Source organism: Nerophis ophidion, linkage group LG10 (genome assembly GCF_033978795.1).
Source record: "Nerophis ophidion isolate RoL-2023_Sa linkage group LG10, RoL_Noph_v1.0, whole genome shotgun sequence".
NCBI classification, from domain to species: Eukaryota; Metazoa; Chordata; class Actinopteri; order Syngnathiformes; family Syngnathidae; genus Nerophis; species Nerophis ophidion.
Window position 1 is genome coordinate 44,969,234 of NC_084620.1, and position 14,815 is coordinate 44,984,048.

The 14,815-nt window shown below is 38.8% G+C and overlaps 1 protein-coding gene across 3 annotated transcripts in view; it reads right to left on the reverse strand.

The window, feature by feature from the left end:
* The window catches only part of LOC133560884 (tetraspanin-5-like), a 49,022-nt gene that overhangs the window by 13,370 nt on the left and 20,837 nt on the right, over positions 1-14,815 (reverse strand). For all 3 annotated transcript variants that reach the window (XM_061913900.1, XM_061913899.1, XM_061913901.1), the window contains exons 5-8: positions 5,784-5,909; positions 5,607-5,654; positions 1,102-1,218; positions 965-1,026 (exon numbers count right to left, since the gene is read on the reverse strand). In XM_061913900.1, coding sequence (XP_061769884.1) covers positions 965-1,026; positions 1,102-1,218; positions 5,607-5,654; positions 5,784-5,909 — 353 coding nt within the window. The remainder of the gene's footprint in view (positions 1-964; positions 1,027-1,101; positions 1,219-5,606; positions 5,655-5,783; positions 5,910-14,815) is intronic.

Below are 14,815 nucleotides of genomic sequence, written 5' to 3' on the forward strand. Positions count from 1 at the left end.
CCTGTGAATATTTTTTTAATTCAAGTACCCCCTAATCAGAGCAAAGCATTTTTGGTTGAAAAAAAGAGATAAAGAAATAAAATACAGCACTATGTCATCAGTTTCTGATTTATTAAATTGTATAACAGTGCAAAATATTGCTCATTTGTAATGGTCTTTCTTGAACAATTTGGAAAAAAAAGATAAAAAAAACCCTAAAACGTAGTTGAAAAATAAACAAGTGATTCAATTATAAATAAAGATTTCTACACATAAAAGTAATCATCAACTTAAAGTGCCCTCCTTGGGGATTGTAATAGAGATCCATCTGGATTCATAAACTTAATTCCAAACATTTGTTCCCAAAAAAAGAAATGTTTATCGATATTTATGGAAAATGTCCACAAAAAGTCTAGCTGTCAACACTGAATATTGCATTGTTGCATTTCTTTTCACAGTTTATGAACTTACATTCATATTTTGTTGAATTATTATTCAATAAATATATTTATAAAGGATTTTTGAATTGTTGCTATTTTTAAAATATTTTTTAAAAATATCACGTACCCCTTGGCATACCTTCAAGTACCCCCAAGGGTACGCGTACCCCCATTTGAGAACCACTGCTTTAAAAAAACTAAACAAACTGCAAAAAAACTGCAAAAATAATTTTACGTAAACCAGACGTTATCGTAAAAATAGCACATAACCACAAGCATCATAGCTAATGACTGGCGTGGAAAAAGATATTGTGGTTTATTACATTCAGCAATAAATATTTAACAACAAATTAATAACATCCGAAAAAAAATTTGACTTTAGAGATACCCAGTGTTTACTTAATAAAGGAGCAAAGTCAAATCTAGCTTTTTTCTACTCATCAGCAGAAGATTGATGCACTACGATGTAAGATAAAGACAGATAGCTTTAAAATATGTAAACAAGTATGTTACTTTATAATGAGAAATAATTATAGTTTTCTCACCAGCTTGCCCGCACGGCTTCGATGTCGCTGACAAGGTTTTGCGCCAAACAAATCCCGAAGATCTGCAAGATTTGACACAACTCTGTAAAACACATGACTACTACAATAAAGGGAACCTTCTAGCCGGATATACTAACCTGGAGTAACGCCACTCCGATGAATATCCCGGCCACCAAGGTGAGGTTGTCCTGGAGCCACTTCTCAAACTGCGGCACACAGCCTTTCACGTTGATGTAGTCTTTTTGCTCGGAGTCCTGCGGAGTTGCTTCATTGTAACTTAGTTGGCAGGATTACACAAAAACGGTTGCTGCTTTCCGTATTACAAGATGACGTTTAACTGAAAGTTTGCAGACAATTGCACTGAAAAGGTCAATGAGAATGCTTTCTGTCTTGAGTGAGAAGAGCTGGATTGTTGATTCTACCCCAAATGTGTCAAAAATCACAGAGTGACAAAGAAAGAGTGATGAAAAGCCAATTACACTTTTATGTTGGAGTAGTTACCAGTGTCTGAGACGGACTACTTGCTGCTGGTCGCTAGGAAACACTATCAGGCTATCAGATAACTGGGATCGCGTTTGACCCAAAATCTGCACATACGTGGAAATTGGAATGCATTATTACTAGGGCTGTCAAAGTTAACACGATAATAACACGTTTACTATAAATTTCAATAACTGCGCTAATTTTTTGACATTGGCAATTAACACCAAAATTTCCTTTTCGACCCTCGTCCCGTGCTATAGCGGGCGGAACTTGGATGCAGTTCACTTGCTAATAATGAGCCACAAGTGAGCAAAAATACACAAAAGAAAGTGTACCTTGTGAAACTATCTCCCGACAGGAAAGGACTATTTTTCGCCGTAAGAAGATGACGTCCCTGCAGCAAACGCCTGCTGCGCGTGTCGTGCAGAGGTGGGTGATGCTTCACTTCCGTGTTCAGATTATGGTTAAGGTGCAGTGATAACATAATAATTAGATTACGGTTAAGGTGCAGTGATAACATAACATTTAGATTACGGTTAAGGTGCGGTGATAACATAACATTTAGGTTACAGTTAAGGTGCAGTGATAACATAACATTTAGATTACGGTATTTTGGTATACAGGTGCAGAGAATTGCACTACTTAAAGGCCAAATGCTCCCCATTTTTAACATTCCTGCAGCAAACGCCTGCTGCGTGTGTCGTTCAGAGGTGGGTGGTGCTTCACTTCCGTGTTCAGATTATGGTTAAAGTGCGGTGATAACATAACATTTAGATTACGGTTTAGGTGCGGTGATAACATAACAATTAGATTACAGTTAAGGTGCAGTGATAACATAACATTTAGATTATGGTATTTTGGTATACAGGTGCAGAGAATTGCATTACTTAAAGGCCAAATGCGCCCCATTTTTAACTTGGCGGCCGCATTGGGCTAAAAAAGTTTGTCAGGGGCCGAAAGCATGGAAACTAACACACACATACATATTATATATATATATATATATATATATATATATATATATATATATATATATATATATATATATATATATATATATATATATATATACACACATACATACATACATACATATATATAAATATATATATATATTTTTTCATATATAAACACATATACATATACATATATATATTTTCATATATAAACAAATACATATATATGTATATACATATATATATATACATACATATACATATATATATATATACATACATATAAATATATTTCCATACATATAAACATTTATATATATATATGTGTGTGTGTGTATATATATATATATATATATACATATATATACAGTATATGTGTGTGTGTGAACATATTATAATATAATGGATATATAATTAATATAATTGGATATTAAGAGTATGTTAAAGTTTACTTCCGCGACGACCTCTTTAAAGTTTTGTAATCAATCAGAAATATCAAGCAACTAAAATGTGCCAAACTGTGGAGAGAGTGTTTTGCATTTTTCCCATCGTGCATTAAGATGGATTTATATGGGTGTAATTTAGAATTTTTTTTATGGTGCGTGGACGTTTTCTTTTTTATAAAACAACAAAGTTCAGTGAGCAGGTTGTGTTATGTTTGACCAAGTGCGTAGTTTTTGTGTTGGTTGCATTTTTTTTTGCGCCATTCGTAGTGAAGGTTGTTAGTATTGGGTCATATAAGTGCTTGCTGTGCTGTTTTCTACAATTTCGTTATTCTTAATGAACAATGACAATAAAATGACAATGACAATGAAAAAAAAAAAATCACATCAGGTCCCAATTGTTGGTCATTGTCTTGCTTTACTCACATTTTCCACAACATGGTGGCATATTTTTGGCATACATATTGTAGTATATACAATATTAATTCGGAAACACCCCTCCGGGCCAGATTCATTATTAAACTCATGGCGTCTTGCGGGCCATACTGAAGACACCCTGCTTTACAGAATATTTCTTTTTTATGCATATTTATTTCTTTGCATATCATATGGCACACTGGAATCCTTTGAGTTAAGACAAATGCCAAATGTTGTAAAATAGTGTATGTACCGATTTTATTCCTCAATCATCAAATGTAATAGTAATTTGAAATTAAAATGAAAAATAACACCACAGTTACTGAGCAGCTAATTACTTTTACTATGAGGTACTAACTCAATTACTTTTTGGCAGAGTAATTTGTAATTGTAACTAATTACTTTTTTAAGGAGAAAGAATGGATTGATTGACCAATTAGCACTTTTGCCTCAAAATGCGTTAAACCTCAGACACATTGCTGAAGAAAGGCCGTTTGTTGAACAAACCCCAAAACCAGTGATGTTGCCACGTTGTGTAAATGGTGAAAAATAACAGAATACAATGATCTGCAAAATCCTTTTCAACCTATATTCAATTGAATAGACTGCAAAGACAAGATATCTAACGTTCAAACTGGAAGACTGTTATTTTTTTTAAATATTGGCTCATTTGGAAATTGATGCCTGCAACATGTCAAAAAAGCTGGCTGAAGGGGCAAAAAAGACTGAGAGAGTTGAGGAATGCTCATCAAACACCTATTTGGAACATCCCACAGGTGAACAGGCTAATTGGGAACAGGTGTGTGCCATGATTGGGTATAAAAGCAGCTTCCATGACATGTTCAGTCATTCATAAAACAAGGATGGGGCGGGGGTCACCACTTTGTGAACAAATGCGTGAGCAAATTGTCGAACAGTTTAAGAACAGCATTTCTCAACGAGCTATTGCAAGGAATTTAGGGATTTCACCATCTACGGTCCGTAATATCATCAAAAGGTTCCGAGAATCTGGAGAATTCACTGCACGTATGGGATGATATTCCAGACCTAAGATCCATCAGGCGGTACAGCTCAGGAACATTTCAGAAAACCACTGACAGTAACTACAGTTTGTTGCTACATCTGCAAGTGCAAGTTAAACCTCTATGCAAAGCGAAAGCCAAGCCATTTATCAACAACACCCAGCAACACCACCGTCTTCGCTGGGCCCGAGCTCTCATCCAAGATGGACTGATGCAAAGCGGAAAAGTGTTCTGTGGTCTAACAAGTCCACATTTCAAATTGTTTTTGGAAACTGTGCACGTTGTGTCCTCCGAAATAAAGAGGAAAAGAACCATCCAAATTGTTATAGGTGCAAAGTTCAAAAGCCATCATCTGTGATTGTATGGGGGTGTATTAGTGCCCAAGGCATGGGTAACTTACACATCTGTGAAGGCACCATTAATGCTGAAAGGTACAGTACATACAGGTTTTGGATCAACATATGTTGCCATCAAAGCAACATTATCATAGGTATTATGCTTATTTCAGCAAAACAGTGCCAAGACACGTGTGGCACAATATGAAACCTGAAATACGACAACAGAGACTGTTGAACAACTTAAGATGTACCTCAAGCAAGAATGGGAAATAATTTTACCTGAAAAGCTTCAAAAATTGGTCTCTTCAATTCCCAAATGTTTACTATGTGTTGTTAAAAGGAAAGGCCATGTACACAGTGGTAAAAAAGCCCCTGTGCCAACTTTTTTGCAATGTGTTGCTGCCATTAAATTCTTAAGTTAATGAATATTTAAAAAAAAAAAATTAAGTTTCTCAGTTCGAACATTAAATATCTTGTCTTTGCAGTCTACCCATCCATGTCCATTTTCTACTGCTTGTCCCTATCTATTCAATTGAAAATAAGTTAAAAGGATTTGCAAATTATTGTATTCTGTTTTTTTTACGAATTACATAACATGCCAATTTCACTGGTTTTGGGTTTTGTATTATGACAGATTAGTCTCAACTGTGTTGTTTTGCTATCTGCTTCTTAAAAATATATCACAATTTGTCATGATTACGTTTGATCCAAAGTCTGCGGCGGGGAAAACAGACAGAGAAAGCAAAAACGCAATATTGCACTGAAGCGCTAAAGAAAAGTATATGTTGTTCACTGGGAAATAAGGGTTCCTCGACAGATTTTCATGCATTTCAAGTCAAAACTGACGGAGGGAGAAGGCATAAGTGAAAGATGACAGAAAAAATGTTGGTGTTATTCTAGAATAGTCAGGGCAGTGCATGACATGTTTCTCAAACCAAATGTTCAGATAAAGTGCTGCTTATACACAATTAGAGGTTAGTTACCGGTTCTGCTCGGATGTCATATCCACACTGAGTGTTTATCACGTCCTCCTGAACAAAAACAAACAGTATAGTCAATCTCACTACAATATCAATACTACGAATATTTCCTATTGCTTCTTACTAAAAAAAGGGTTCCAATGAATATTTACATTTTAATTTTATATATATTTTTTTTACCGCTGGATCCTTGGTGCAGCAGGAAAACGGAACACCACACTTTTCCCTACTGGGGTTCGTATCGGTGCAGTTGAAGTAAATGTTGAGGTTCCAGTCGTCCGCGCCAAAGGCGCCGCAGCACTCCCACTGAGAAAAAAAACATGTAAATAATTTAAAAAAATTATTTTAAAATGTGTAACATGCAGATGCAAGAAAAAAAACACTTTCGGGTACCTCAATAATACAATGATTTCTAAAGGATTTTTCTGGAACTAACAAATTCCAGATAAAGAATGTGTACCCGTCACATTTGAACCGATATGGTACCGGTTACCAGTACTTGCAAATCGACATGATACCAATTTTAAATACTTTTTTGTGTCTACATCTCAATTTTACTCTGAGCTGATAATTCTATCTTTTGGATCCGGTTTTGTTACACATCTGAGTCTCATCTGGTTACATGCTTTTATTTCAGTTTGCTGTAGTCAAAAAGTACTGTCGTCTATTGGCACAAAGTTGAATGGGCCAGTCATTGAACCCTACAAAGTGTTTGCGCTGTAAGTATTGTACTAATTCAGCACCAGCTGTTTGATTGCAACGTGCATGTCTGGTCACTTAAACAAATTTGAAAGTTGAAGGTCAATTAAGAATCGTTACAAGTAAGAATTGCAATTCATTTGAAAATCCATTATTTTTACACCCATCTAGCATATCCAAATTTGCATTAATCTTGGACATGTTTAAAAGTGAAACCATATTTTTGAACTTTTTCTATCAGGCATGCTTGCTCTGTTAAGACGGAAACTGTCAACTTTACCTAGAGATGTTCATACGCGTGTTTGCTCGCCAGGTGCAACAAAATGGTGTAGAAATTCCTCTTCAGGAATTCGGTCAGTGCCTGTAAAGCAGGGATCGGCAACCTGCGGCTCTTTTACCACTCTGATGTGGCTCAGCCGCATACTTGCCAACCGCCCGGAAAAGTCCGGTAGATTTCAAAATTTCAGTGTCTCAATCAGAAATCTCCCGGGAAAATATTTTTCAGACATCAACTTTGAGGGCGTGCTGTGATGACAATGCCTCTAACACCCTTTCTACATTTCATCACGCCAGGATTTTCACCACGCTATCTGCGTGCCGGCCGGCCGGTCACATTTTGGTTGCGACCTCTATCTGAACGCATACGCCACTGCAAGGCATACTTGCTCAACAGCCATACAGGTCACACTGAGAGTTGTGATATAAACAACTTTAACACTCTTACTAATATGCGCCACACTGTGAACCCACACCAAACAAGAATGACAAACACATTTCAGGAGAACATCCTCACTATAACACAACATGAACACGAAAGAACAAATACCCAGAATTCCATGTATCCCTGACTCTTCCAGGCTACATTATACAGCCCCGCCCTAGCCAACCCCGCCCATCTCAACCGACGCACGGAGGGGCGCGGTTGGGTTGGTGGTAGCTGGGTGCATAATATAGCCCGGTATCCTCAGGGATACATGGGATTCTGGGTATTTCTTCGGTTTTGTTATAGTGCGGATGTTCTCCTGAAATGTGTTTGTCATTCTTGTTTGGTGTGGGTTCACAGTGTGGCGCATATTAGTACGAGTGCTAAAGTTGTTTAAATGGCCACCCTCAGTGTGACCTGTATTGCTGTTGAATAAGGATGCCTTGCAGTCTCTTACGTGAGTCTGCATTAGCCTCGTCAAACAATTCTTTGGGCTGGCAAACCATTTGTACAAGACGTAGAGGGCGCTAGCGGTAGTGCCATCATTGTACGCCCTTATTATTGTTCATTGGGTGAACACCAGCGTACATTCGAGAGAATAATTACTCTGAAATTCCGGAGTCTCCCGGGAAAATTGGGAGGGTTAACAGGTGTGACGCTGTCAAGCGGCATTCATATAAAACTCGCGGGCCGCACTAACATTATATTTTCATATTGGGTGCGGGCCGCGTGTCTGAGACCCCTGATTTATACATAGCACAAAGCAAAAAAAAAAAACTCTGTATGCAGTATTATTTCATTATAAATTTCAAAAGAGTTATGTGGCTCCCATTGTTTACTTTGTGAAACGGGTCAAAATGGCTCTTTGAGTGGTAAAGGTTGCCAACCTCTGCTGTAGAGCTACCTAATTCATGATCCCCACTCCCCACAACTGCTTTCTGCTCGGAATCAGTGTTAATTTCATTGACTATAAATGTTCATCTTATTTGCACGATGATGAAAACAATGACAAAATTAATTGACAATTTAGTCGACGAATAAAAACGAGACAAACATAATTGACAAGAGAAAATGCAATCATACTGTATTTAATTTTGTCTCTAGGCGGAAGGGACAAATAAGAAATCTATCCAATCACAGTAGCATGCAGGGGAGGGGCGGGTGGTACATCACAGTGGAGATCCAATCACAACTACAACTAATAAAAAGGTGTTTGTATTTTTTCACTGGGAAACAACGCTATAAATGATAACCACGACAAAATTCCTGACTATAGATGTCCGATAATATTGGCCTGTTGATATTATCGGCGGATAAATGCTTTAAAAGGTGATATCTGAAATTATCGGTATCGGTTTCAAAAAGTAAAATTAATGACTTTTTAAAACGCCGTTTACCGCGCGGTACATGTCAGGTAAAACACAGATATTAACCCAGTCAGCAGCCCCTCCCCTCTCCCACACACAGCACGGGAGTTGACGACTGCAGCATGAGAGGTTTACTGGCGACACTTGATTACCTCATCAAACCGCCGCAAGCACAGCACAACAGCGACAAGAATGTGTTGTTGCCCGTTCTAACAAGCGAGCTCGCTCGATGACTGATGAACGACACCATGTGTATGGTTTGGGATTATTTTAAAGTGTGTCTGACGGATAAAAAACTGGCAATTTGCGATGACTGCAAAAAGTTGGTTATGCGAGGAGGAACTAAAACGTCTTCCTTTACGAGCAATTTGATCTCTTGCCTTTTCAAGAATCATAAGGAGATACACGATGAATATAAGCGGAAGATGGATGAAAAGAAAACAGTGGAAAAAAAGTAGTAACACACAGTTGTCGCTTAAAGACTCCGCAGAGAAAAAACAAAAAGACAACAAAACCCACCCTGGGGCGAAAGCCCACTTTGTGATCAGGGACAATGCACGACGGTGGAGTTTGGTGTGGATAGTCTGCCCTGCATGGCGCACACTTTGCAGCTTGCAGTGAGCGAAGGTGCCCTGTCTCAACACAGCATTTCAGAAGCTCTGGCTGACTGGTAAGCCACTTCAAGCACTCACCACTAGCTTGCAGCACATTTTTGTTACTCATACAAACAAGTTAGAGCAGGGCAGATTGAGCCCAGTTCATAATTTGCCATTATACAGTATGCCAGACCGTCTTGCACTAAATGAGGACTATGTTATTGTTTACTTTATTACTCTAGTATACTCTGGACTGAAGCTGTGTGCCTTCATTGTTTTGTAGCTGTTGTTTAGAGGCATGTTTTAAAAAAATAAAGAATAATGCACTTTCTTAGATTTAGACTTAGACTTTGTGAAATTCCAAGTATGGTGTTTCCAAGGGGGAGCATATCCCAAATTCCAAGCTGCTGTTTTGAGGCATGTTTAAAAAAATAATGTACTTTGTGACTTCAATAATAAATATGGCAGTGCCATGTTGGCACTTTTTTCCATTATTTGAGTTAAAGTTGTTCTCTTATTTTGGAAAACCTTTTTACATTGTTTAATGCATTCAGCAGGAAATCACAAAAAATAGGCATAATAATGTGTTCATTCCAGGACTGTATATATCGGTATTGGTTGATATCGGTAATTAAGAGTTGGACAATATCGGAATTTCGGATATCTCAGACAGCTCTACTCCTGACAGTTAGTATTACACTTTAAAATTAAAATGATCTAAAAACTGAGATTGATAAACTCACAGACTGACTGATGCATGACAACAAGAGACTTTGCCCATTAAAAACCCCTCCATCCATCCATCTTCTTCCGCTTATCCGAGGTCAGGTCGCGGGGGCAGCAGCCCAAGCAGGGAAGCCCAGATGCTCCTCTCCCCAGCCACTTCGTCCAGCTATTCCCGGGGAATCCCGAGGCGTTCCCAGGCCAGCCGGCAGACATAGTCTTCCCAACGTGTCCTGGGTCTTCCCCGTGGCCTCCTACCGGTCGGACGTGTCCGAAACGCCTCCCTAGGGAGGTGTTTCAGGTGGCATCCTGACCAGATGCCCGAACCACCTCATCTGGCTCCTCTCGATGTGGAGGAGCAGCGGCTTTACTTTGAGGTCCTCTCGGATGGCAGAGCTTCTCGCCCTAAGGGAGAGCCCCACCACCCGGCAGAGGAAACTCATTTTGGCCGCTTGTACCCGTGATCTTGTCCTTTCGGTCATAACCCAAAGCTCATGACCATAGGTGAGGATGGGAACGTAGATCGTCCAGTAAATTGAGAGCTTTGCCTTCCGGCTCAGCTGCTTCTTCACCACAACGGATCGATACAGCGTCCGCATTACTGAAGACGCCGCACCGATCCGCCTGTCGATCTTACGATCCACTCTTCTCTCACTCGTGAACAAGACTCCGAGGTACTTGAACTCCTCCACTTGGGGTAGGGTCTCCCCACCCTTTTTCGGGCGAGAACCATGGACTCGGACTTGGAGGTGCTGATTGTCATCCCAGTCGCTTCACACTCGGCTGCGAACCGATCCAGTGAGAGCTGAAGATCCTGGCCAGATGAAGCCATCAGAACCACATCATCTGCAAAAAGATGACTTAATCTTGCAGCCACCAAACCAGATCCCCTCAACGCCTTGATTGCGCCTAGAAATTCTGTCCATAAAAATTATTAACTGAATCAGTGACAAAGCACAGCCTTGGCGGAGTCCAACCCTCACTGGAAACGGGTCTGACTTACTGCCGCCAATCCGGACCAAGCTCTGACACCAATTGTACAGGGAGCGGACTGCCACTATCAGACGGTCCGATACCCCATACTCTCTGAGCACTCCCCACAGGACTTCCCGAGGGACACGGTCGAATGCCTTCTCCAATCCACAAAGCACATGTAGACTGGTTGGGCAAACTCCCATGCACCCTCAAGGACCCTGCAGAGAGTATAGAGCTGGTCCACAGTTCCACGACCGGAACAAAAACCACACTGTTCTTCCTGAATCCGAGGTTCGACTATCCGGTGTAGCCTCCTCTCCAGTACACCTGAATACACCATTAAAAACAACATACGCCAATCCTAACTTACATTAGGCCTGCACAATACATCGATTTTATCGATATATTTGAGGGTTTTTTTTTCCCCAGACGATTCAAAAATGTAAAAATCAATTTTTTTCTACTCTTGTTACGGCATACTTATTACCCCTTAGGAGCTTCCATAACTTGTGGCACATGTGAGTAGAGATGTCTGATAATGGCTTTTTGACCGATATCCGATATTTTCCAACTCTTAAATACTGATACCGATATCAACCGATACAGATGTATACAGTCGTGGAATTAACACATTATTATGCCTAATTTTATTGTGATGACCCGCCGGCTGCATTAAACAATGTAATAAGGTTTTCCAAAATAAATCAACTCAAGTTATGGAAAAAAATGCCAACATCGCACTGCCATATTTATTATTGAAGTCACAAAGTGCATTACTTTTTTTTAACATGCCTCAAAACAGCAGCTTGGAATTTGGGACATGGTCTCCCTAAGAGAGATGATGAGGAGGTTGACGTGTAAGGCGGTTGGGGGTTAGTGTTGATTTGTGGGTTTGTGGGTTTGTGGGTGGGGGGTGTATATTGTAGCGTCCCAGAAGAGTGAGTGCTGCAAGGACTTCTGGGTATTTGTTCTGTTGTGTTTATGTCGTGTTACGGTGCGGATGTTCTCCCGAAATGTGTTTGTCATTCTTGTTTGGTGTGGGTTCACGGTGTGGTGCATATTTGTAACAGTGTTAAAGTTGTTTATACGGCCACCCTCAGTGTGACCTGTATGGCTGTTGACCACGTATGCCTTGCATTAATTTGTGAGTGTGAAAAGCCGTAGATATTATCTGACTGGGCCGGCAAGCAAAGGAAGTGCCTTAAAGGTTTATTGACACCCTGTACCTCTCCCTACGTCTGTGTACACAGCTGCATTTTAAAAAGCCATACATTTTACTTTTTGAAACATCCATCCATCCATTTTCTACCGCTTATTCCCTTTTGGGGTCGCGGGGGGCGCTGGCGCCTATCTCAGCTACAATCGGGCGTAAGGCGGGGTACACCCTGGACAAGTCGCCACCTCATCGCAGGGCCAACACAGATAGACAGACAACATTCACACTCACATTCAAACACTAGGGCCAATTTAGTGTTGCCAATCAACCTATCCCCAGGTGCATGTCTTTGGAAATGGGAGGAAGCCGGAGTACCCGGAGGGAACCCACGCATTCACATGCAAACTCCACACAGAAAGATCCCGAGCCTGGATTTGAACCCAGGACTGCAGGAACTTTGTATTGTGAGGCAGACGCACTAACCCCTCTGCCACCGTGAAGCCACTTTTTGAAACAGATACCGACAATTTTCGATATTACATTTTAAAGCATTTATCGGCCGATAATATCAATATTACCGGACATTCCTACATGTGACACAACATGGCTAATGCTACCGCTAACGAGAGCGAGACGCTTGTTCCCAAGAAAAGTGTTGTCAGTACATTGGCTTCGTGGCAACAGGCGTGGTACAAATGACCGCACGCCGCAAAGCGTTTCAAAAAGTCATCCGCACAACAAAATTATTGCAGCATCTGAAACCGAAGCCTCCAGTCGAGTTGGGGAAATAACATATTTGAACAAGACGCAACAACAAAACACACTACGGGCTGAAAAAAAATCACCTTACTATGGTGGAATCATTCACAGCAGGTATGTATGACGATGCCATGTATGATGATGCCATGAATCATGATACCATGTATGCTGAGAAAGAAACACAATGTAGAGCGATCACTAAAGCAGTCGCTCTGCACACCGCCAAGATGTGGGAATGAAAAAGGTTGTGTTTACTAACTCTAACAAACTATCGTCATCTCAATGTTTTACTTCATTATCTATTTGGATACAATGTTTAATACGACATTTTTATTTACAGACGTAGGTCATTCGAGACAGAAGTTTGCGTAGAGCAGGGGTCACCAACCTTTTTGAAACCAAGAGCTACTTCTTGGGTGCTGATTAATGCGAAGGGCTACCAGTTTGATACACACTTAAATAAATTACCAGAAATAACCAATTTGCTCAATTTCATAAATAAATCTATATACCTAAAAAAAATGGGTATTTCTGTCTGTCATTCCGTTGTACATTTTTTTTTCCTTTTACGGAAGTTTTTTTGTAGAGAATAAATGATGAAAAAAACACTTAATTGAACGGTTTAAAAGAGGAGAAAACACGAAAAAAATGAAAATAACATTTTGAAATGTAGTTTATCTTCAATTTTGACTCTTTAAAGTTCAAAATTCGACCGAAAAAAAGAAGAGAAAAACTAGCTAATTCAAATCTTTTTGAAAACATTAAAAAAAGAATTTATAGAACATCAATAGTCATTTTTCCTGATTAAGATTAATTTGATGACATGTTTTAAATAAGTTAAAATCCAATCTGCATTTTTGTTAGAATATATAACATATTGGACCAAGCTATATTTCTAACAAAGACAAATTATTATTTCTTCTGGATTTTCCAGAACAAAAATTGTAAAAGAAATTCAAAAGACTTTGAAATAAGATTTAAATTTGATTCTAAAGATTTTCTAGATTTGCCAGAATAATTTTTTGGAATCTTAATAATAATAAGTTTGAAGAAATATTTCACAAAATTCTTCGTCGAAAAAACAGAAGCTAAAATGAAGAATTAAAATAAACTGTATTCATTATTCTTTACAATAAAAATAAAAAAAAATAAAAACTTTACCATTGATTTAAATTGTCAGGAAAGAAGAGGAAGGAATTTAAAAGGTAAAAAGGTATGTGTTTAAAAATCCTAAAATCATTTGTAAGGTTGTATTTTTTCTCTAAAATTGTCTTTCTGAAAGTTATAAGAAGCAAAGTAAAAAAATAAATGTTTTTTTTTAAACAAGTGAAAACCAAGTCTTTAAAATATTTTCTTGGATTTTCAAATTCTATTTGAGTTTTGTCTCTCTTAGGATTAAAAATGTCTAGCAAAGCGAGACCAGCTTGGTAGTAAATAAATACAATTTTAAAAATAGAGGCAGCTCACTGGTAAGTGCTGCTATTTGAGCTATTTTTAGAACAGGCCAGGGGGCGACTTATCTGGTCCTTACAGGCTACCTGGTGCCCGCGGGCACCGTGTTGGTGACCCCTGGCGTAGAGTGTTCTGGGCTTCAGTATAGTGTTGATCTCCTGAAAACATGATTTTATTTCACAATTCCTTGAGAGAAAAAAATGCCTGGTTAGGCATGTGTATAGCAGTATGTGTGCGGTATATAGTTACATGAAATGATCATGTCATGTGTGCCTTCCTTCGGTGAAGCCATGTTTACAGCTATGTTGTGACATGTTATTATGCGGTTTGTTACTTATGTATGTAATGTTGCAGCTATTTACAATAGTTTTGTCAATTTGTTCTGGCCCGAAATAAATTGGCCCTTTCAAACATATCTTTGTCTTTGTGTGTTGTATGTAGACCACATTGCTTAGCAGAGTTCAATGATTCAAATCAACAGATTGTATTATTCTCCAGTGGAATGACAGTACTGAAATGAAGGCTAAAAAGGGCATTAATGGGAGCCCTAAAATTAAAAAGAAAAAAAAAGTAACTAAATAGTTACTTTTCACAGTAACACATTACTTTTTGGTGTAACTAATGGAGTTATTTTTAAAATAAAGTAACTAGTAACTGTCACTAGTTACTGGTTTTCAGTAACTAACCCAACACTGGTAGTTATACAAAATAGAGAGTAAAACTAATTTCTTCACATGATCATTTTAGTCATATATTATACAACATTTGAAAAATATGCTTAA